Consider the following 23,196-nt stretch of genomic DNA (forward strand, 5'->3'; position numbering starts at 1 on the left):
CGGATATGGAGCTAGAAGATGAACCATTTGTTCTTGTTGAATCAGGACAAGAATTGGTTTAATAGATTCGTCTAGTGTACATCAAAATAAGTATGTATAATCTTATACATAAATAATAAAAGAATAAAGTGTTCTCTGGGGAACATGATTTTTATTTATGTGTATGACACTTGTTTAAAATTGGATTACACTAACAAACACGTATTTCTCCATAAACATGTGTATGATCATTTTATTTTGTTTTAGTATTGTAAAAGTGTTCTTTGAATAAAATCCAAATCAGGCATTATTGATAGAGATGGAAAATGCTGCTACAGCAGAAGCTTGATTTTTTTTAAATGGAGAGTGTCCCTTTCTAAACCATCAACCCAGCTTTGTATTATAGGCCATGAGGAAAGATTGGTTAATATCATTATAATATTTTTATTTTTTCTATTTAGTAATATTTTCCTTTTTCCAGTCATTACAATTACTTTTATAAATTTTGAATCCCCAATCTTTTTCTCCCTACTTGCCCTCCTCTCCTCTCCAGATGGCAGTCTGATATAGATAATATGTGTATAATCATCAATAAAATACTCTCAAAGCCCAGGAGTTGAATATGATCAGAGTGAGCATTCCTTCCTTGAGGATAGGGATGTCTTTTGGCTCTTTTTGTAACCCCATTTAGCACTGTGCCTGGCAGATAGTGCATGAATACATATTTATTAGGTGAATGAATGAATGAATAACAGGAATGGCTGATACTCTCAGAAGGGTGACATAGAAATATAAACTATAAAAACTATAGACTTTAAAAAGGTGACAGGTTGTGCCAAAAATTTAACTCATCCCTTTATATGTATAATCTCAGAGCACCAGTTAGAGAGGCAGCTTGGAAAGGAAAGAAGGAAAAATGAAGAGAAAGGAAAAAGATTAAGTACTTACTCTGTGCAAAGCCCTGGAGACACAAAGACAAGCTGAGGCAGCTTGAGCTTTCAAGGAGCTCACATCCTAACTGGGAAGGACAGCACATTGGGCACTTTCAGGTACAAGTTCCATGAAGAGCTGCCTACTCTTGGGCATTAGCAAAGCAGTCATTTTCTTTTATAAAAATGTCTTCGTTACTGATGAGGAACTATTTGCCAATACCAAGAGCTTTGAGAATTTTCTTTTCCTAGTTCTCAGCAGGGTTGCCAAGTTACATCTTCACAAGAGTTATTTCCTTGGATGCTGACTACTACTTGTTGCATGGGCAATCCACTTCCAAGTTTGTTTGGATGGCTCCAACTACTGGAAGTTTTTTTTCTGAAGTCAAGCCTGGATTGATTTTTGTTTTCTGTAAACTTGCCATTGTTCCTAGTTTTGCCCTCATACCACATTAGACATGTCTAAGAGAGCTTCACAGATATCAATATACAAACATTTATGAAATTTTATTTCAATTTCATGATGATCTTGCCTTTTCTCACTCTCCCAAATGGTAACTCTTCCTTTCTTCATTTCCCATTTAGAAAGTAAGGGGGAAAAAAAATCAATCCTATGACAAACTTGTATCATCAAGTGAACAAATTTCACTTTGGTCATGTCTAAAAAATCCCAGTCATTTCTATCTCTTTATCAAGAGGTGATTAGCATGCTTCATCATGAATTTTCAGAAATTGTGGGTTAGTCACTGTCATTATGTTGATCAATGTTAAGACTTTCAAAACTTCAACAAGCAATTATTAAACGTCTATTATATGCTAGATTAGAGAGACCCGGGGCCAAAAATGAATATCTCTGACCTCAAGGAGTTTACATTCCTTCAAGAAGGATTTGTGTGTGCATATATATTAAAAATAAGATACATAAGGAATAAGTACAAAATGAATACCAGGTAGGACAAAGGATCCTAGCAATGGAGTGGATTGGGAAAGGTTTCATGTAGAAAATGGCAAAAATGAGGAAGGAATACATGCCAAATGTGGAGGACAAGTGCACTAAAGGATGCAAACAGGAGACACAGGAGCTCCATGGCTGAGAGAGCAAGAGAAGAAGTCAGTTTGGCCCACGGGTTGGGTGTCTTTTTGAGAAAGGTGGGACTATATGTATAGTGAAGCTGGCTTCATCTGACATGGTAGTTTGAGGTGATGTTGTAAATGGCTTAAAATGCTAAAGAGAAGAGTTTATATATTCCTTCTTTATGGAAAATGGGAAGTCACTTAAGTTTATGGAATAGTTGGGGTGATATGGGCAGATATGTGCTTAAGGAAGACCTCTCTGGGAGTTATGTGGAAGATGAGAGAGCAATAGAGACAGAGAGACAGACAGAGAGACAATAGAGACAGATTAGGAAACCATAGCAAAGGTCCTGCCAGGAGAGGAAGCCTGAATGGAGGTGGATGAAGAGATAGGGATGGGAGAGATGTTGTGGAGGTAGAAATGTCAAGATCTGACAGTTGATTTGGAAGTATGGAATCAGGAACAATGAGGGGAGAAAGAAAATATACATTTTGTATAGCACCTACAATATGCTAAGTTCTCTTACAAATAGCTTATATGATCCTCAGGACAACTCTGCAAGACAGAATGCTATTATTAATTCTATAGAGGAGGAAATGAGGCAGAAAGAAGTAACATTTGCCTTGGGTCACACAGTTAGGAAATGTCTTAGATCAGATAGATATTAACTCATCTTCCTGATTCTGGGCTCCAACCCTCTTACCACAGGAACCCAATTTTGTCACTCTGATGCTGAAAAACGTATAATAGTCACCGCTATAAACAGTCTACATGTGCTGCTGAGCCCCTCTTTTCCCTACTGGTTACTCAATAGGGAAACCAAAAATTGTTTCCAGGTAATATCCAATTTATCAGCAAGCTAGAATTTACATAATGTCTTTCAGGGGAAGCCAGGGACCTTTACTCAGAATAATGTTTTTTAAATGCATAAAATACATGGCAAGGGAAATCAATCATAATGAATTATTGTAAACTGAATATAAGGAAGTTTTTCTTTAAGCACTAGTTGGACCGAGTCTCATACCAGTTCTGATTCTATTCCTTCTGGCTTCATTTTTGGAATAAGAAGACAAACTATGAAAGGGAAACTTGCCACAGCAGTTTCACAGCAGTGAAGCCAGGATTCCAAGGCGGGTGTTCCAACACCAGTCCAGGATTGGTAGGTGCTGTGTCACTTTTAACATCCTGGTTAAACACGGTGCTGGGCACAAAGGTTAGACACCTTTCAGTCTCGCCAGCGATTTGTGGTGGAATAGCGTATAGTAGAGACCCCCTTACGGCGCGGTCCCTTCTGTCTAAAAGGGGAAAGATTAAGTCTCTTCTTCCTCCCTCTCTCCAAAGCAGACGCCCCAAATAAACCACACGCACAGGCCACGGTGTCCTCCCAGCAGGGCACAAGTTCCCGCCAGTAGGCCCGGGTAGCGTGGGAAAAGAAGGACTTGCTCCTCGACTTTTTGAGTAGAATACATCTGGAACAGCTGATTTGGGAAGCTGAGCACCGGGTGCGCCTGCGCGCCGCAGATCTTATAGCTCCGCTAAGTGTTTGAGACCTTCCTCCCGGCAGCACTTTCGGGGGAACCAGTGGGTGGTAAGAGCGTGGTAAAAGTGGGAAGGGGAGGAGGGTATAAGGAACCTCGCGAGATTTGCAGCTACGTCGTCGGAAGCAGCAGCCACGTGACTAACCGAGGCGGCCTTCGTTGCCCCCCCTCCCCCTTTTCGAAAACGCGGGCACCCCCCCCCCCCCTTACCGTTCGCTCATTTTTAGGCCGAAGAGATGGACCCATCTGGTTCCGGAGTTCGCTCGGATCCAACCACTGGTTCCAGGCCGGTGGGATCTGGGACTGCAGGACTGGGGTGGGGGTTCTCGGAAGGGTGTGGGGGGGGAACCTTCCTCTTTCCCAGCGGCGAAAGGCGGGGCGAGGAGGGTGGGCGGAGGCCTAGTCGGAAGTCACGTGGGACGGCGTCGCCGCACGCGCGCCCCCTTCCTGCCCCTCCTCACCCCTCGCGGGGCGGGCGGGACGGGAAGGGGGGGGGCAGTGGTGCCGGGGGGAGGGGGGAGGAGGAGGAGGGGCGTCAAGATGGCGGCGGGGAGGTAGGCAGACCCGGACGCAGCCTCCGACGCCGCCGCCTCCGCTCCTGCAGCCTCGCCGCCCCCGAGTCCTCGCTGCCTCCGCGACGCCGCTGGCTCGCCAGACCTAGAGGAGAAGGTAAGTACACTCAGCGTCCGCCTCCCTCTTCGGACAGCCTTCCCTACGCTCCCCTCCCCCAGCCCTCGACGGCGGCTGCGGTTCCTGAGGGGCCCCGGGCCTGAAGCCGGGACCCGAGCGGCGAGCCGTAGCTCCGGCTTGGGCCGCTCGCCCTCCCCCTTCCTAAGCCTTCGCCGGCCCTGTTCCTCTTCCGGCCACGCCGCGAGACGCCTGGTCTCTGACTCGAGGGAGCGGCTGTGCAGAAGAGGAAACTGAGGCACGGCCCGGGGGGGAGAGCAGGCCCCTGTTCCCCACGCCGTGCCCTCAGGACCGCTCCGGCAGGATGGGCATGGGCCTGGCCTCCCCCTCCCCCGGCTTCTTCGGTTTCCTCATTCTTGCTCAGGCATGGTGGGGAAGGGGTGAGGGGGTTCGTCCGAGGCAGCCATCCTCCCCCAGGCCGGGGGGGAGAGGCCGGGAGGGGGTTTGCGCGAACCTCCCGGAGCCGCTGCCCGCCTTCTGTCTCCGAGTCGTGACTGTCAGAAAGGGGGAACCTCGGCACGTGGGGGCTCTCCCGGCTGGGAGGGGCGTGCTGGATGGTGGGCATCCCTGCTTTTTCCTCCCCTCCCCCCATCCGGAGGGTCCAGGTGTAGGAGCAGCTGTTCTGGCCGCTTAAACCGGGCCGCCGGGAGCGTGCGCCCGGGGATGTGCTGGCTCCGGTCTCTCAAACTTCCCCAAATCGGGGCTTCTCGGTTGGGGGAGTGGCGTGGGGTGCGTCTGAGGGCCGCGGACTCGGGAATCTGGAAACCCTGGTGATTGTTTCTCTTCTGACCCCGGCGTGCAGCTCCTCCCCCTTGCCTGTCTGCTTTGTGCCGCTGCCGGGGAAGCTTTGCGGATTCTTAGCTCGATGGACCCCCGGAGAAGTTCCTTCTCAGGGGAGGAACCTTCTCAGCGGAGGAGCTTTGTATTTCGGGGTGCGCTGTTCAGAAAAACCCAAACCTTGGCAAAATGAAAGGGAAAGAAAACGGGGTCAAGCACGCTAGGTTTTTGGCCGTTGAATTCCGCAGCCAATTGTAACTGCACCCGGAAGTTTGTGCTGAACACGTGTTGATGGGGGAAGGTTAGAAGACTAGCCTCATTGACCTTTAAAAGTTGATTATTAGCAACTTCTCTCTGTAGTTGAATGTTTAAAACTTCTTGGAGCCTGAACACATTTAATATTGAAGATGAAGTTCCCAGAAGAGTGAGCCTGAAGGGTCCAGAAAGCTTTAGTGTCTAGTGATAACAGCCCAGGCTAGGCTGGTATAGGTACTCCGACCATCTTTAGCCATGGACTTGAGCAGAAAGGCTGAGGGTGGTTTTTCTTTAGTTGTTAGAAATGGTCGAATTGGGTTTCTCACAGATCTAACCATCATTAGTGTGTAGGTAATAAGTACTTGTTCATAGTCTCTGTTGGGAAGCACCGTTTATTTTTCTTTTGGAAGAATATGTAAAATTGAAATTTTTCTCTCAATAGTTTTGGGTTTTGCCCACTTATTCTTTAAGAAAAAAGTCTTTGCCCCATACTTTTCCATAACCATACTGGAAGGAAAGCAAGGAAAAAATCCTCACTGTTAAGTATAACCAGGAGAGGTTAGCTTGGAAGATATATTTGTTGATTATGTCATGTCACCAAGTATTTTAACACTTGCTGAATACCAGGAACTGTGTAAAAACCCCAGGGATACAAAGACAGGCAAAAACAAAACGAAACTCCTTGATCTCTCAGCACATCATCTAACAAAACATGATGTAAAAACAAGATAAGTGTATGTATAGTATGAACTGGAGATCATCCACAAAGGGAAGCCCTAGAATTTAGGGATAATCAAGAAAGTTTCTCATCCAAGAAGGTGGGATTTTACCTGCTTAACTTGAATGAAGCCAGGAGATAGAAAAGAATAGGGAGAGAGTTCTAGGTGGAAATTAAGTGAAAATACCTAGAGTGGAGAAGCATAATGTTTTTTAATTCAAGGGAATAATAAGAAGGCCAGAGTCACTAGATTGTAAGGCGTAAGAAATGGACCAAGTTCTGAGGGACTTTAAACAGAGAATATCTCCCTGTATAAGAACTTGATGCTGATAGCATTTTTTCCCCGAACTGAAAGAACTATATAGGAGTTCAAACCTAAATTGATTCTTTGTAAGTAAACTACAATTAGAGGAGTCTTTTTCTTTTCGTTTAATCACTTTGTTCCTCCACTAAGATTTTGTTTTTAACTAATAATACAAACATTGTTACTTCAGTTGATAAGTTCTATGTGAAGAAAGAAAATAATTTAAACAAGTAACATGGGGAGGAGGGGCATGGCATTTTGCTTAAATAAGCACATTTTTTTTAAGTGAAATTGTTTTGCTACTACTTACACTTAAAGAATAATCATACGTATGCAATTTGAGTTATAATCCTTAAAATATTAGATAGTGGTTGAGTGCAATTAAAATTCTCCTAATATCCCCATTAATTTGAATCAAAGGTGCATTTTTTTTTTTTGACTAAAACAAGTTTTCATACAGGAAGAAAAAACGTGGGTAGGATGTTAGCGCTGAAAGAATGAGCACAATTATTAGATTTTTGTGTATCATATTTTCAGTTCTTTATTGGTTAGTGAGCCAATGCAATGTGTGATTGAGAAAGATAAGTGTCATGGGGTTCCCTAGTTAGTATATGAATATATTAAGTCTTATTTAATTCCTATTAACTTTTTTAGGGTAATTGGTGTTTGGGTTGTTGGTAAATTTTTTTTCCACCAGAAGTTTAGAATACTTTAAATTCTGAAACTGTACATACATTCATTTTTTATATAAATTTTGGGGAAAACTTTATAGTACAACTACTCCTTTGAGGTAGTTAAAAATTAAAAGAATAAGAATATTGCTGAGGATGCCATTATATTTCACTTCAGCCACTTTGTCTAGCTGCTTGGCACACAGTGGTGTTTAATAGCTTGGTTAGTTAAATTGTAAGCATATAAAATAAACCATGATGAGATTCTTTTTGGCTGGAAGAGATAAGACAGTCAGAGTTAAGGGGCTTGCCTGTGGTTCCATGGTTCCTCAGCAAGTGAGCAAGCCTCAAATATCTGAGGCTGAATTTGAACTCAGGTTCTCATGACTCCAGAGTCAGCTCTCTGTTCACTATGCCACCTAGCTGCCCCTTTTTATAGGATTCTTAACCATGCTGATGATATACTTTTCCTGTATCTGTGCAGAGCAAGATTGTAAGCAACATAATGTAAGAAAACAAGTTTGTTCTTTTAAAGTTTTTAATTGTATGGTATTGCTAGTTAATAAAAGTTTTTGCTGGGGTGTTTGATTGAATGATAAGATTCCTGCATATTTAGGGATTTTTGCATCAATTTTCCTTGGGCCCTAATGATTAATGACAAACTGGATGCTTCATTGAAACTTGTAATCATTTTAGAAATTAAGTGGATGACTACATCATATAAAATGCAGGCTTAAGTTTATTTTGGATTGCTAGCAGGTAATATACATTACAATTTGTAAGCTGCAAAATTAAATTTCATTTAATATTTTAGGGAGAAGATTAAAAATCTTAATTTTTGGTCTCATGATATTTTCAGTTGTCACAAGACAAGTAATAGGGGCTATATAAACTTGCAGCAATTGACACTGACTTCAGAAATGTAAAGATATGGTGGGTCACTGCAAAGAGAACTTTAATCTTGTTCTTTTGAAACATTTTAGTGTAGTGTAATGGATGATAGTAATAACTAATATTCATATAATTCTTAAAAGTTTTCAAAACTTTATTTTTTCATGATTTTGTTGTTCTTTTCTCCCTTTTTCCTTTTTATTTTTTGAATACTGTTTTGAGTGCTATTTTAGAGCAGCATAGTTTCTAATGAAAGACTTTTAGTACTTGGTATGGAGAGTCCAACTCTTCAATACTCAGGTTCTCTTAAACAAATGATAAGCATCAGGGTCCTTAATTTCTATTTTTCCTTTTGTCTTTTAAGATTCCTTTTACTGCGTGTTAATCTCTTTACTGAAGGAAATAAAGATAGTAGGGAGAGGTAAAACTAAAAGTTGCTCAGTTTTTTCTACTTGTTCATTTTGGTAGCAGATAATTCATAGGAAAAAGACAAATTAGTGATTAAAATAAGTAAGATTGTTGTATTCATAGTGGACAGTGCCTTGGTCCCATTTGGTTAATAATCCTCAAATTAATTTTTAATGATGTCTCAGGTATTTGTTTTTTGATGATAGATTAAGACCACTGACACATGTTAAATTTCCTGTTTTGGTACATTTCTGGCGCATGGAGCAATAATAACTTTTCAAATAAAAATATTCTTTTGTTGTAATTAATACAGATTTGGTGGTTGGCAAAATGGCTTTCTTCAGTTTGAAACATTTATCACATCAACAGGAAGAGGTGTTTAAAAAATTATTTTGAAACGTATACTTTGGTGAACAGTAGTTGTAAACTGATAAATTTGGGTTTAGTTTTTTGCTAATAGGTTTTATTTTTTTTCCGGGTTCCTTAATATGTGAGAAGCAACTAAATACATGTTACTCAAACAAGTTTATTGTCTTTACTGAAATTAGCATCATTTTGCCTTGTTCCTAGTGTCATAATCCCTGCCCATTTCTATTCTGAGTCTTAGAACCAAAATTTACCAATACTACATTTTGTAGCAGATACATTTCTTCTCTAGGATAATTCTTCAATGCAAATTAATTTAAAAAAGCAGTAATGCCCAATTTACTCTGGGGAAAGGAAGTAGCCTTTGTGTTTAAATTAAACTATTTCCATAGGATCCCTTTTTTAAAATAATTTTAATAAGTTGTTTCATAAAAGTTATCTTTAGGCAGTGCTTGTTTTGTGGGTTTATTTTTTTTTTGTATTCTTGGTTTCTTAATAAGTTTCTTTTGAAATTCAGATAAGTTGCCTTTTGAAATTCTTGTTCTGGGAATTATTCTCCTGAATTTGCATCATTAGTGATGTAGAGCATTTTTTTCATGAGAAATGTATTTAATTTCTTCATCTGAAAATTGTTCATATTCTTTGACCATTTGTCAATTGGAGAATGACTTTTGTATTCTTATAAATTTTGGTCAATTCTCTGTATATTTTAGAAATGAGGCCTTTATCAGAACCCTTGGATATACATTTTCCCCCAAAGTTTTCTGCTTCCCTTCTAATCTTGGCTCCATTGGTTTTATTTGTATAAAAAATTTTTAATTTAAATAATCCATTTTGCATTTCATAATGTTCCCTGGTTCTTCTTTGGCTATAAATTCCTTCCTTTACAGATCTGAGAGGTAGACTATCCCTTGTTCTCCTAATTTGCTTATAGTATCACCCATTATGTCTAAATAATGAATCCATTTTGACCATATCTTGTTATAAGGTGTTAGGTGTTGGTCAATTCCTAATTTCTGCCATACTATTTTCCAGTTTTTTGAGGGGAATCATTCTTGATAAATTTGCCAATGGCCAAGTACTTAAGTTTTTCAGGGATAACAGTAGTCAGGATCTTAAAAGACTTGACTTCATTGTGTTGTATTGGTTTGCTATATATAAGATTACTCTAAAGGGGTTTGGGATTCACATTAAAAATTGAACAATTCGGGGCACTCTTTTTATAGAGCACTGATGAAATGTAAAAAATCCACATAACTCTTTGCACATACACTTTTTCTCTTCCACTTGATATTTTTTAATATGCACCCACTCACACATACATACTGAATAATATGTTGTGACTTACAGTCAGAAAATTTTTTTTAATTTGTCATTTGGAAGAAATAGATTCTATATTGTACCTCTTTTACTCATAAGAACAAGTAGGGAGAGATGAATGACTAGTATTTGAATTGTAGACTGATTGCTAGCCTTTCTTTTGAGTACATACACAAATTCCTTTAGGCTATATATAATGTACTTGTCACATTTTCAGTTGTAAGAGCATTTAGTATCTTTGTATGACAATATTAATTAAGACATGAGATCTTTCTTTACAGATTTATACATCTATTCCATAGTAATAATTAGCAAGCTACTGGCATTCCCCATCCAGTATCTTTCCCCAAAGTTTTCTTTTTCCTGTCAGTCACATTTGTGTGTGTGTGTGTGTGTGACGAAGTTGGAGTTAAGTGACTTGCTCAGGGGTCACACAGCTAATAAGTGTTAAGTGTCTGAGGCTGGATTTGAACTTGGGTCCTTCTGATTCTAGGGCCATTGCTCTGTCCATTGTTCCATTTAGCTGCCCCCTATACTTATGATAAGGTATGGCCATTCTTTATTCACATCTTTTCTCCCATTCCCAGACCTATATTTGGCAAAGAAATCTGCCACTTCTGTCTCAAAGGAGCAATTATAAATGGAGACCTTGATCATTTTTGTGTGCATGTGGAACAAGAGTAGAGCATGTGTGCATATTCAGCATATAAAAATGTGTAGATTCATACATACAGCCTGCCTTTGTATTAAAACATGCATTTGAAAATACAAATGGACAACTGTGCTCTGCCTGTGACCAGAAATTGATATACGAGAAATGTTCCTTGAAACTGTTCCAATTCTCTTGGAACAGCAGAGACTTCTTTCTCTTCACTTGGTCAGATTGACACTCTTTTTGCCTGCCTGTCATGTCACTTCTTCCTCACCTTGACAGTGAAGTACTAATCCCAGGTTTCAACATTTTACAAAGCACTTCTATCAAGCTAGCTGTTGCCACTATGGGATCTGATAAGACAGAATAGGCATCATTTTTTGTTGGAAAAACCAAAATGGTTAAGACACAGAACATTCTGGTAAGAAAGACTGCTAACTAACTTTTAGTGTCTATGTAGCTTTATATCCGAGTTTCTCATTCAGGCCTCCTCCTAGAATAGCTTGGAGGCAGTAAATACTATGGATATCTTTTCTGTTTTGGAGATTGGGCTTAGAGACTAGCACATGGTCACAGAACTAGGATTCAAAGCCAGATAGATTCCTCAAGACTACAAGCTTAGGACACACAGCCAGTTGCCTCTCTGTGCATGGATTCCCATCTCCTTTCCCTCACTAAGAATTCGCTTGAGTGGCATTCTGATGTAGTAGAAAGAGAACTTGATTCACAATACCTGGCTCTGCTATTTGTCACCTTTTTAGTATTTGTTTAGTTTTCAACATTTACTTTTATATATTTTGATTTTTTTTTCTTTCCCTCCCATCCCTCCTTCACATGCCATAGCAATCAATCTGATACAGGTTATACCTGTACAAAACCTGTACAATCATACTGGACATTGTGACCCTTCCAGATAAACTTTTGACCTTCAGGACCTACCTACAGAATATAAAAAATTGAAAACCAAATTACTAAGAAGTTGTAGATCAGAAAAATAATCTGATGTCATAGAAATACTTCTTGGGGGAATGGTAAATTAAGCCATTTCTTAAAATAATGAGCATGAGGTGGTAGATGATGAAAAGATTCAAGGTGGGGACAACCTAAGTAAAAAAAAAAAAAAAAAAAAATTGTTCCATGTACACATTTATAAGGAGAAGAGATATGTTGCAATGAAAATAAATTTACAAGAGTTTAAAAGAGGATCAAGGGAAAGGACTTTTTCCTTGGCTAATGAACTTAAATCTGAGAGGCAAAAGGGACTATAGGTTTTTGAGACCTGTGTTCTTGTGGTCATACTCCATTGATTACAAATGTGAATACCATTGACTCGGGCATTTTTGTTAGATGATGAATTTTTCTGTTACTTTAGACTCTGTGATCTGTTTTGGAGGGGGTTTTTGTTTGTTTTTGCTAGACATACTGGAGTGGCTTGCTATTTCTGAGGCCAACAAGGATAAGTGACTTGCCCAAGTTTGCAATACCAGTAAGTGTCTAAAGGCAGATGTAAAATAGGGTGATGAGTCTTCTTGACTCCAGACCTAGGATTCCATCCTTCCATGCTACCTAGCTGACTCTATTAATTTAGGTAATTATTAAATAATAGAAAAGAAGATGAATAAAAAGGATGAAGCCTATTACCAACAATGACTTCCAGGAAACTTCTGACCGGAAATCTTGAGAATAGGCTGGTTACATATTTCAATATAGAGAAAGGAGAGCTGCCCTTGTACCTTCCTTGCACATTGGAGAAACTCCCTGGGTCAATTTGTCTTCCTATTGTTCCTGGCTGTGCCCTCTGGGCCCAAGCAGATCAAGTCTAATTCTTTTCCATGGCAGTGTTTCAATATGATTTGCCTGTGTTGATAAGACTGGGTGTTTTCGGATCTATTCTCAGTGGGGTATATGGATCAAGAAGTCCAGTGGCCCCTCTTGGTCTGAGATGGCAGAAAGAAGAACTGGGAAGAGAATATTGAGCTCTGGTAGTTCTCAATAAAATTTGTGCAGTAGAATGAGATCCTAACACTTGACTACTCTTGTCTTCTTCCCCAAAATTGTAGCGGGGTGGTTTTTTGTTTTTTTGTTTGTTTGTTTGTGTGTGTGTGTGTGTGTGTGTGTGTGTGTGTGTGGTTGTTTGTTTGTTTTTAGAAACCCTTATCACTGTTGATTAATGATAAGGAACATGTAGACCTATTTGTTCTTTCTCCCTCCCTCTGGGTCCTCTGACATCTTTATCTGACCACTCAGTATTGCAAACAAGTCTGTTCTTGTCTCCCCAGTATGTGCAATATTCTGCTGTATATTGTAAAGACCATCAACTTTGATTCCTGTAGAAATATATCTTTGAAAAATGCTGAAGAGAATAATGAACTATAACATTAGAGTGATGTTATGTCTTAATGGTTTTCATTGTTTCATTCTGAAGATGGTGGAGCCAGGACAAGACTTACTGCTTGCTGCTTTGAGTGAAAGCGGAATTAGTCCAAATGATCTTTTTGATATTGATAGTGGAGATCCAGGTCTAGCAACTCCAACACCTACACCACCTGTTCAGCAGGTAAGAAAATTCTTAAAAGTCTTTAAGAGTTTTGTTGTTATTGCTTCCTTTCCTTAGTTTAGTTAGACATGATTTTGGACATTTAAATGTAGAAGGAATTCATAGGTTTTCAACTTCAAAGTGTTAGGATACATATGAATTTACTTCTAAGTATTCTCACTTAATTCTTCTAATGTTTCTATTGTTTAGTTTATCACATATGTTAGTACATGTTTAAGAATAAAAGAAATTCTTTGGATTTTAGTAATATCCACTTAATGGATAGTCAATCCCTATAACATCTTTGTATATATACTCTTAGGAAATTAGATTTATGCATGCATCTCGTTTGTAAGCAAAACAAGACTACAAAATTGGTACTCAAAGCAGAAAATTGGAAAAATTTTATACCTTTAGTTGTGTTATACATACTGATCTTGGATCTCATTGGAGATCCCGCCTTCATTGAAATAAAGGGTTTTATTGTAAATTAGTAAATTTATATTTTCTTTGTGATTCTTTATATTGAAGGACTTTGTTTTCAGTTTAAATGTGAAGTATTTTAACTTTGGAAAATTATAATCAACTTCAAAAATACCAAAACTTGGCTGCACTCCTTCTTTCTGTCTTTTGTCTACTGCACACACACTTTCTCCTCTTTCTTCTCTCTCTGTCTCTCTTTCCAGTCAGTGCCACTTAGTGCATTAGAACTAGGCTTGGATACTGAGGCAACAGTTCCTGTTAAGCAAGAACCAGAGACTGTATCTACTCCAGCACTATTAAATGTTAGGGTAAGAATCTCATCCAGAGAGAGAACTATAGAGACTGAATGTGAATTGAAGCTTAGTATTTTCACTTTTTTTTTGTTTTTTTTTCTTTCTCATTTTTTCCCTTTTAATCTGATTTTTTTTTTCTTTGCACTATATGACAAATATAAATATATGTTCAAAAGGATTGCACATATTTAGCCTATATCAGATTGCTTGCTGTCTTTGGGAGGGGGGGTAGGAAAGAGAGAGGAGAAAAAAATTGGAACACAAAGTCTTAGAAAAAGGAATGATGAAAACTATCTTTACATGTATTTCGGGGTGGGGAACACCCAAAAAAATCTTAGGATAAGAATGATTTGAATTGTATATGGTAGGACCAGGGTATAAGATTCCAAAAAGAAAGAAGCCCAACAGTAAATTCAGTTGAATTGGGTTTTCTCTCAGCTTTCAAGTGTCATGTGTCCCCTCACAGAAATAGTTTTTGTCTAAGACCTCAGTGAGATTCTCAAAAATATGCATTTCAATCTGTCATATTAATGGTGTTATTTAGAAATCTCATTTCTTGAGACAGTGTTCACATTAAGACAATACACAAGAGAAAACTGTCTACATTATTTAAACTTTGAAGAACTCTTGAGTTTGCTTTAGATTTCCTCTGGCACTCTAGAAACCCTTGGAATATGCATTAATCAAAGGCTTATCATCTTTGAATTGGTGTGTGTTGGGGGTGGAACGTTTTATCTTCAAATACATGAAAATACAGAATTTTCATTTGTCATGGTAAATCACTGAGGAATCTTTCTTTTATTTTGTTGTAAAAGAGATAGTAACTGAGGTGTAACAAAGAATTAGGGGACAAAATAAAGAAGAAAAAAATGTTGCTTTGATTACTTGAATGAAAGTGCCCTTTGAATCCTATTAAACATGAGAGACAATTGAACTGTACAGTCTTAACCCTTATCCTTAACTCCACTCTTCTCCAAATTCCATGACTACATAGTTTCATAATAAACTTTAATGTAGTAATAATTTAATTGTTAAGAGGATACATTTATTTGCCTGACTAATTCACATTCTTGGGATGTTTTGTTTTCAATTTTCAGGTTTTGTACACCAACCAATATGCAAACACATTTAGTGTTGGAAAAGAACTTTAGTGCTTTAAGGGACTAAATGGAACCTTGGTAGTGAACCAGGAAGGGAAATAATTGTCTAGTCCTAGTTTACTTTATAGATGAGGCAAATTGAGGGCTAGAAAAATTAAGGAAAATGAACCAGAAGTTGCAGGGACCTAGAAGTTAAAACAGTTTGCAGAATTTCAAATCATCTGATAACATTTATTTTAGAGACACAAAAAGCTCTTAAATTCTGCTGTCTACAGTCCCTGATGTTGTCATTGATAATTGTTTTTTCATAGCCACAACCGCCATCTACTACAACTTTTGTGCTGAATCAAATAAATCAACTTCCAACTTTGGGAACCACAATTGTGATGACTAAAACCACACCAGTAACAACTACAAGACAAACCATAACTTTAACGAAAATTGTCCAGACTGGCACAAATACACGGCCTTCGGTTTCAGCACCAGCAGTCCGTAATGCCTTGACCACCGCACCTTCAAAGGACCAGATCCAGCTAAAAGATTTGCTGAAAAATAATAGTCTTAATGAACTCATGAAACTGAAGCCGCCTGCTAATATTGCTCAACCAGTGGCAACAGCAGCCAGTAAGTCTTCTCATTTTCACTAATGTTTCTGATGCCTTCCAAAGGAAGAGAAATTAAAAACTTTACTTTTTTCCTTAAGTTGTATGGTCAAACAGAATTGGGTTTGAGGAAAAGTATTGTCTAAATGAATTGGAATGTTGTGTACAGCCCAGCTTCATAGACTGTATTTTGCAACTCCAATATGGGGTCTAATAACTGAATGAAATTATGATTTACTTTTAGTAAATACTTGATTTGTACATCTGTTTTATACACCTATGTGCCTGGAATCACATAAAAATTTATTGGGTGAAAAAGGGATTGTGATTAGAAAATTTTTTTAAAGAAGTCCTGATATATTCAGCAACCATTTATCAATCCCCTGCTTGGGTAGAAGGTCCTGTGCTCACTTGCTTTGGCAAATTTCACAACAGCAGCAAAAACCACAAACCCACAGCATGATAGCTGTCTTCAAAGAGCTTACCCTTTAGTGAGGAAAGAAATATTCATTTAGCTATAATAAAAAATAAAATGTGAAAGTGCAGTAAGAGGTACAAGAGGAGGGAGAGATTCCTCCTGCCTAGGAAAATTAGGTAATTTCATTTGAGGAGCAGGGTGAGCATAGAAGGGAGTGCAGGGATTTGTAATGAAGGAACACATCTTTTTTTAAAATTTTTTATTTTAATAGCCTTTTATTTACAGGTTATATGTATGGGTAACTTTACAGCATTAACAATTGCCAAACCTCTTGTTCCAATTTTTCACCTCTTACCCCCCATCCCCTCCCCCAGATGGCAGGATGACCAGTAGATGTCAAATATATTAAAATATAAATTAGATACACAATAAGTATACATGACCAAACCGTTATTTTGCAGTACAAAAAGAATCAGACTCTGAAATATTGTACAATTAGCTTGTGAAGGAAATCAAAAATGCAGGTGGGCAAAAATATAGGGATTGGGAATTCAATGTAATGGTTTTTAGTCATCTCCCAGAGTTCTTTCGCTGGGCGTAGCAGCTTCAGTTCATTACTGCTCCATTGGAAATGATTTGGTTGATCTCATTGCTGAGGATGGCCAGGTCCATCAGAACTGGTCATCATATAGTATTGTTGTTGAAGTATATAATGAGATCATTTTTTCTTGAAGACCTGTCATGAAAAGGAACTTTTTACTACCTTCCAAAACAATCCATTTCCTATTTGGATACTACCAGTCATTAGCAAGTTTTTTTCCTCATAATTGGGAGCAGAGGATTATTATCTTAGAACATGGGCAGATACAAAGTGGGAAAGGCAGTTAGAGCAGTCAAAGCAAAAATATACATATAGCTCCAGAAAACTTTTTAGTTTTATGTTTATTTTATTTTAACAGATATAATGCTTGTCCTTAAAGTATTCATTATTGATTAGATTTCTCAAATGACCACATTACTCGTGACATTGACATCATTAAAGAGTTATGAAACTTCTGGGAAATTTTAATTTTCAAGTTTCAGAAAAGATATTGTTGATTCTAAAGAATTCACTGGAGTTTTATTAGTGAATTTCTGTTATGTTTTTAAGATGGAATAGTTTTCCTTTTAATCTTGATTATAAAAGAATTCATCTGTTAAGCAAAGCATATTACCCTATCTGTAGTAGTATTTTGTAGTTGTGGTTTTAAGGATGTAGTCATAATTCAGATTGCTTGGTTAGTATGATTATGCTATATAAGATAGGGAGGATGACTATTAGATTGGAACAAAATAAGCCAGTCTTTCTGTTGTATCTTGTTTCACAATACTATAGTTCCATTTAGAGCTTTAGGAGAGTTATTGATTGGTCTTTAAATATGACAATTGAGAATCCTTTCAAAATTAATAACATTTTTTGTTAAAATGGTGTGTTGTTTTGTTTTTTAAAAACTAAAACAAAATGTGATAACTATTGTGGGGGAGACAGTAGTGTCTTACTAATAGTTGATTTCATTTGTATAACTCTTGCATAGGAATAATAATAGAAGCTTAAATCTATACAGTAGCTATTTGAGGTAGTTGGTCTAAGTATTATATACTATGGTACAGAAGAGGAATTTGAGACTTAAGGAATAATAGCTATAGCTGTGGTAACCTGACTGCTTTTCTTGTGTTATTTTTGCTTGGGTTTTTTTTCCCCCAAAGGGGCCTATGCCTTTGTTTGTGCTGATGGTTATGGGAAAAGGAAATGGTATAGAATGAGATGAGAAATTGATTAAATTATTGGTTTGTTATTAAAATATATAAGCACTATATTAGCCTCTTTGGAATGACTTGGGAGATTGTCACTGATAAAAGTGTACTTCTTCCCTTCAATGATCTTGTAAATCTAGTTGATTAAAATAAGATAGTATTTGAAGGAGTGGTAGGTATGTGTTAGCAGGGAGAGGCCCAGGTATGGGATAGACAAGGAGCGAATTGTCAAGAAATTAGCTATGAACTATGCAGACATAATGGTAATTAACACAGATCAGGAAAACACTGCTAATAAGGACTGTCACCATTGTTTTAGGGATCCTTTTACTTCTGTGCTTAAGGATCATTTGCATTTGCCTTTTAGAGTTATAATCCTTAATTGGGGGTCATCATAATGGCTGAGTACTAATTGGGCAATCTTTAGGTGTGTTTCCCACTGAATATATAGTAAACTCTTTCATGGAGATAGGGTTATAGGCCTGACAGGGGAAGCGGCAAAGCAGGGGAATAATTTCCTCAGGTACATCTCTAATCTACTTTGTATAATCAGGCATTTAAAAAAAAAACTTTGTTGGGAGTAATTTGAGGATTTTTTTTACTTTAAAAATGAGAGTAAAGGCTTTTGCTTGTTTCATTATCATAAGAGGAGTAGAGCATAGATTTTGAACAAATTGAGTTTTGGAATGCAGATGTATAAAACTAAGAATCACTAATCCCTGATTCACTGAGGCAATTTGAAAGAACAGGGCCTAGAAATCTATTGGAGTAGAATAAGATTGAAAAAGGAATGTCAGGTGGAAATTGAAAGTGGTGTGATCACATATGTACTAGAAGCTTTTCTGATTTTTACTAAAGTGGGAAAACACTAAATTAAAAACAATAGAGCAATGATTTTGCTGACTCTTTAACTCCTAACTGGGCATTCTCCAAGATTCCTTTCTTTTTCCCTTTTTTTTCCCTTGCTTTTTTCAGTGAAATGATTTCCTATTTGATGGATTTAGTTGTCTTTTATTTGTTGGTTTCAGAAACTGTCAATTTCTGATAGAACATCTACACTTATATATACCATCTCAGTATCAGTATATAAACTATATTAAAGTTTCCAACTTCTCTCTTTTTGTTAAGATAGATACCTTGTAGGCTCAAAACTGATTCTGTTCCTTACTCAATTTCTTATATATTTCATCATTCATCAAGGCTTCTTATAATATCAGAGAATTTAAAGGTCACCTAGTCCATTCTCTATTTTACAGATGATGAAGCAGACTCCAGGTGACCCCTCACATTTCTCCTAAGTTATAAGGTGGAAAGTAGCAAACCTAGAACTCGGGTATCAGCCTCTAACATAAGCCCTCAGTTTCAGTAAGGTTGCTATTTGTCTTTTGAACAGGTTATTTTTATTCTTGCCTGTATTGTTCTTTCTGCCAAGAATGCCTCCTTCTTTCCTTTCCATCTGTTTAAATTCTGTCTGTTCTTCAGGACATAGTTCAGTTATCACCTCATTCCATAGATGTTTCTGCCTTCTAAACTAAACTTAAACATTTACCATCACAGAAGACTTTGTTTTTTAAAACTGCGTCACAATTTTTGCTGTAACCATTTCCTATTTATTTTGACCTCAAAATGACAATTCCCTATAGGATATTAGACCATGTTTTCTATATCCATTTCCCACTTTTAATACTAAGTTTTTAGTAAAATAAGAATCCAAAGTAGGAGTAGAATGTTGCCATAATTGTTGGTTTAGATTAATTGGTAAATAATGTACTTTGACTTCAGAGTTAAAGAAAGTAATTCTTTTTTTAGGAAGTTATCAATTCTAAACTCTCCAGTAGAGCTATATAAATTATAACTGTAAATAAAAGCTCCTTAAACAATGCATCCCTTCATTTTCTATCCACTTAGCAGATGATTAGAATGTTAAGTAGCATTCCCATCAACCACCTTAAGTATTATTAATTTATGCAAATTGAGATATTTTAATCTGTCACTACAATTCTTTGGTAGGGTAGCTAGATGGCAAAGTAGATACTGTGCCCTGCCTGAAGTCAGAGAGGCTCACCTTCCTGAGTTCAAGTCCTGGCTTGGACGCTTACTATCTATGTGACCCTGGGCAAGTCCCTTAACCATCTTTGCCTCATTTTTCTCATCTGTAAAATGAGTTGGAGAAGGAAATGGCAAAACACTCCAGTGTCTTTGCCAAGAAAACCCCAAATGCGATCGTGGAATCCAACAGAAATGAAAAACACTGTCCTTTGATGGTTCTGTTGATTTTAATCTCTGAAGTGGGGAGTGATACTATGAATAGTGGCCCAGAGACTTGGATATTCTGAGCTAACCCTTTTATGCTGATGTCAGCAATGGAACAGTCAAAAAGGAAGCTTCTAATAAAGAAGTTGCACGAATATGGATAAATGATATCAAAATGAGAAGTTTCTCGCCCACTATGTTGAGTTTTTAGAAAATACCTGACTATATTTCCTTGGAGATAAGAAAGCATATTGAATAATCATTTGTTCCTAGCAAGCTTCAAAAGTGACTAAAGTATTTTGAGTTGTTCAGGCACTGAATAGAGGGGGAAGTAAGATTCATTAGAATAGACAGTTGACTATTTGGTACAGCGAATAAATAAGGTTTGCTTATTGCTGAACTCTTTAGGTCTCATGAGGTCCCCAGTTTTCCCATTGGGGATTATAGGAGGAGGGGAAGAGACTCAATCCTCCTGATCCTCATTACTTCTAACTTAACATGTCATTTGGCCAGGAGATAGGAATTAGACCTGTAGTTTCATTGATATAGTAATGACAACAGCAGCTAGCATCAGTATTGGAAAACATTTGTATATTAACTTACGTTATCAATGAAAGTCACCTCTGCAATTAAGAATTTTAGAGGGCTTTGTTGAACAGAGGTATCTGACATGCTGCCTATAGACCTCTTGGGAGTATCAGTCCAAATCAGGATTCAGTTATAATTGGAAAATATGTAACAGAATAAATAAAAATACAGTAAAACATTAGTGATAATACATTTTTAAGCTTTTATTCTAATAGTATATTATTTTTTCAGTTATGTATAAAGATGGTTTTCAACATTTATTTTTGTAATATTTTGAATTAAAAAAAATTTTTTTTCCCTCATTTTCCTCCTCTTGTCACCACATTAGCAGGCAGTCTGGTGTATTCTTTAATATTTGCATATGAGTCATGTTGTGAAAGAAAAATCTTAACAAAAGGAAAAAGCCATGAGAAGGGGAAGGAGGGAAGGTGAAAATAGTATACTTTGAAATCTGCATTTAGTCTCTGCCTGTGGATGATATTTTCTATTCCAAATTTATTGGAATTATCTTGGATCATTGTATTGCTGAGAAGAGCTAAGTATATCATAGTTAATCATTGCACATTGTTGTGTTATTGTGTGTCCTGGTTTTACTCACTTTGCCCAGCATCAGTTCATGTAAATCTTTCCAAGCTTTTCTGAAATCAACCTGTTCATCATTTCTTATAGAACAATAGTATTATATTACATTCATATACCATAAATAATTCAGCTGTTCCCCAACTGATGGGCATCTAATCGTTTTCCAATTTTTTGCCACCACTTTGGGCATTTCAAATTGTTCTCCATAGGGGCTGGTTCAGTGACTTTACCTTTTAAAGCTAAGTCAATATTTAGCCCACAGGGATCTTTCTGTGCTCTTTATGAACAATGATAAATTGAATGCCTTGCCCAGAGTCATACAGCTGTGTGTCTGTGTCTGTCTATCTGTCTATGTGCATGCACATGCTTATGTGTTTTCAAGTCTTCCTGGTTTCTCTCTGTACATGTTACCATGCTCCCTTAGACTAAACATACCATCTGTCAGGGTATTCATACTGTAGAGTAAAAGGGCAGGAAGAATACCCTTCAGCATCAGTATAGAATTGTTTTGAGTTTTATCTCTGGAAAGGAGGGAGGGAGGATAAAACCCAAATTGGTTTTTATTTTTTCCTTCTAGAAATACTGGTTTTGCCTCCAAAGATAGTAAGTGCTATCAACTTAGCACTGACTCCACTTTGAAGAATAACACTGGATTTGTGGGTTTTTACACCACTTAGTGTCTCAAAATAAAACTATCCTTATAATATGAAATATTATATTATATATAAATATATGAATATAATATATGAAATCCAGGGTTTTGTGTGGTTTTTTTCCCCCCTCTTTGGTTCAAAAACTATATTCATGTTTTCCTAATGAGACATTAATTAAAGTTAATGTCATAAAAGTGTTCCCTTGTTCCAGTAAGTCATGGTATTAAAATTCTAGGGTATAATGTTTGCAAGAAATAGAGATTGAGAAATTGGTAGCTGTGTTTATTGTAAGGATGGATAAATTTTATAGGAAAATCATGGAGGAGATAATAATTGAAAATTGCTCTTTAAAATGCAGTGGCTTTTTTCTCTTTCTAAAGCTGATGTCAGCAATGGAACAGTCAAAAAGGAAGCTTCTAATAAAGAAGTTGCACGAATATGGATAAATGATATCAAAATGAGAAGTTTCTCGCCCACTATGGTGAGTTTTTAGAAAATACCTGACTATATTTCCTTGGAGATAAGAAAGCATATTGAATAATCATTTGTTCCTAGCAAGCTTCAAAAGTGACTAAAGTATTTTGAGTTGTTCAGGCACTGAATAGAGGGGGAAGTAAGATTCATTAGAATAGACAGTTGACTATTTGGTACAGCGAATAAATAAGGTTTGCTTATTGCTGAACTCTTTAGGTCTCATGAGGTCCCCAGTTTTCCCATTGGGGATTATAGGAGGAGGGGAAGAGACTCAATCCTCCTGATCCTCATTACTTCTAACTTAACATGTCATTTTAATATTAAGAAGGGGAGAGTTTTATTCCAATATTTTGATTAGCAGACTGAGAGAGAGGGGAATGAATAACCTTGGGCAAGAGAATATGATTGAATTTTCTGTTTTTGAGCATTCTTCCCCTTGCAGACCAACACTTCTAAAACTAGTAATCACAGAAAGCTCAGGGGTGGGTGGGGGGAACTGCACTGAAAGTAGTAGCCCTTGTAGACTTGTCTGGTCTTACAGAGGCTAGCTTTGTTGCCCCCTCTTGAGCAAAAACAAATAAACAAAAAACTCCACTGTGGGTATTATAATAAAATAAGACTTTTAGTATGCAAGGGGATTTGGAGTGGGAAGAGAGTAGTGGACAAAAGTAGAGATGAGGTTTGATTATTGCTGTTTTGTAGATATAATGTGTAATGGGCCAGAACTAGAGTCTGGACAATGAATTGGAGGGAAACATTAGGGAAAAAAAGAATCGAAAGGACCCTCTTTAGTTTTGTTGTTGAGTCATTTCAGTCGTGTCTGACTCTGTCACCTTATTTTGTTTTCCAT

At 37.5% G+C, this 23,196-nt stretch overlaps 1 protein-coding gene across 3 annotated transcripts in view; it reads left to right on the plus strand.

Moving 5' to 3' along the window:
* SBNO1 (strawberry notch homolog 1) overlaps nt 1-23,196 on the plus strand; it is a 73,770-nt gene that overhangs the window by 19,807 nt on the left and 30,767 nt on the right. The window contains exons 1-5 of one of the 3 annotated variants that reach the window (XM_031948455.1): nt 4,024-4,190; nt 12,996-13,127; nt 13,793-13,897; nt 15,294-15,606; nt 22,253-22,353. In XM_031948455.1, the coding sequence (XP_031804315.1) occupies nt 12,996-13,127; nt 13,793-13,897; nt 15,294-15,606; nt 22,253-22,353 (651 nt within the window). In that variant the 5' untranslated portion in view covers nt 4,024-4,190. Of the gene's footprint in view, nt 1-4,023; nt 4,191-12,995; nt 13,128-13,792; nt 13,898-15,293; nt 15,607-22,252; nt 22,354-23,196 lie in introns of those variants that run through there. The other 2 variants (XM_031948453.1, XM_031948454.1) reach the window with 2 other exon arrangements.

The sequence above is a fragment of the Sarcophilus harrisii genome, chromosome 1 (assembly GCF_902635505.1).
Source record: "Sarcophilus harrisii chromosome 1, mSarHar1.11, whole genome shotgun sequence".
Lineage (NCBI taxonomy): Eukaryota > Metazoa > Chordata > Mammalia > Dasyuromorphia > Dasyuridae > Sarcophilus > Sarcophilus harrisii.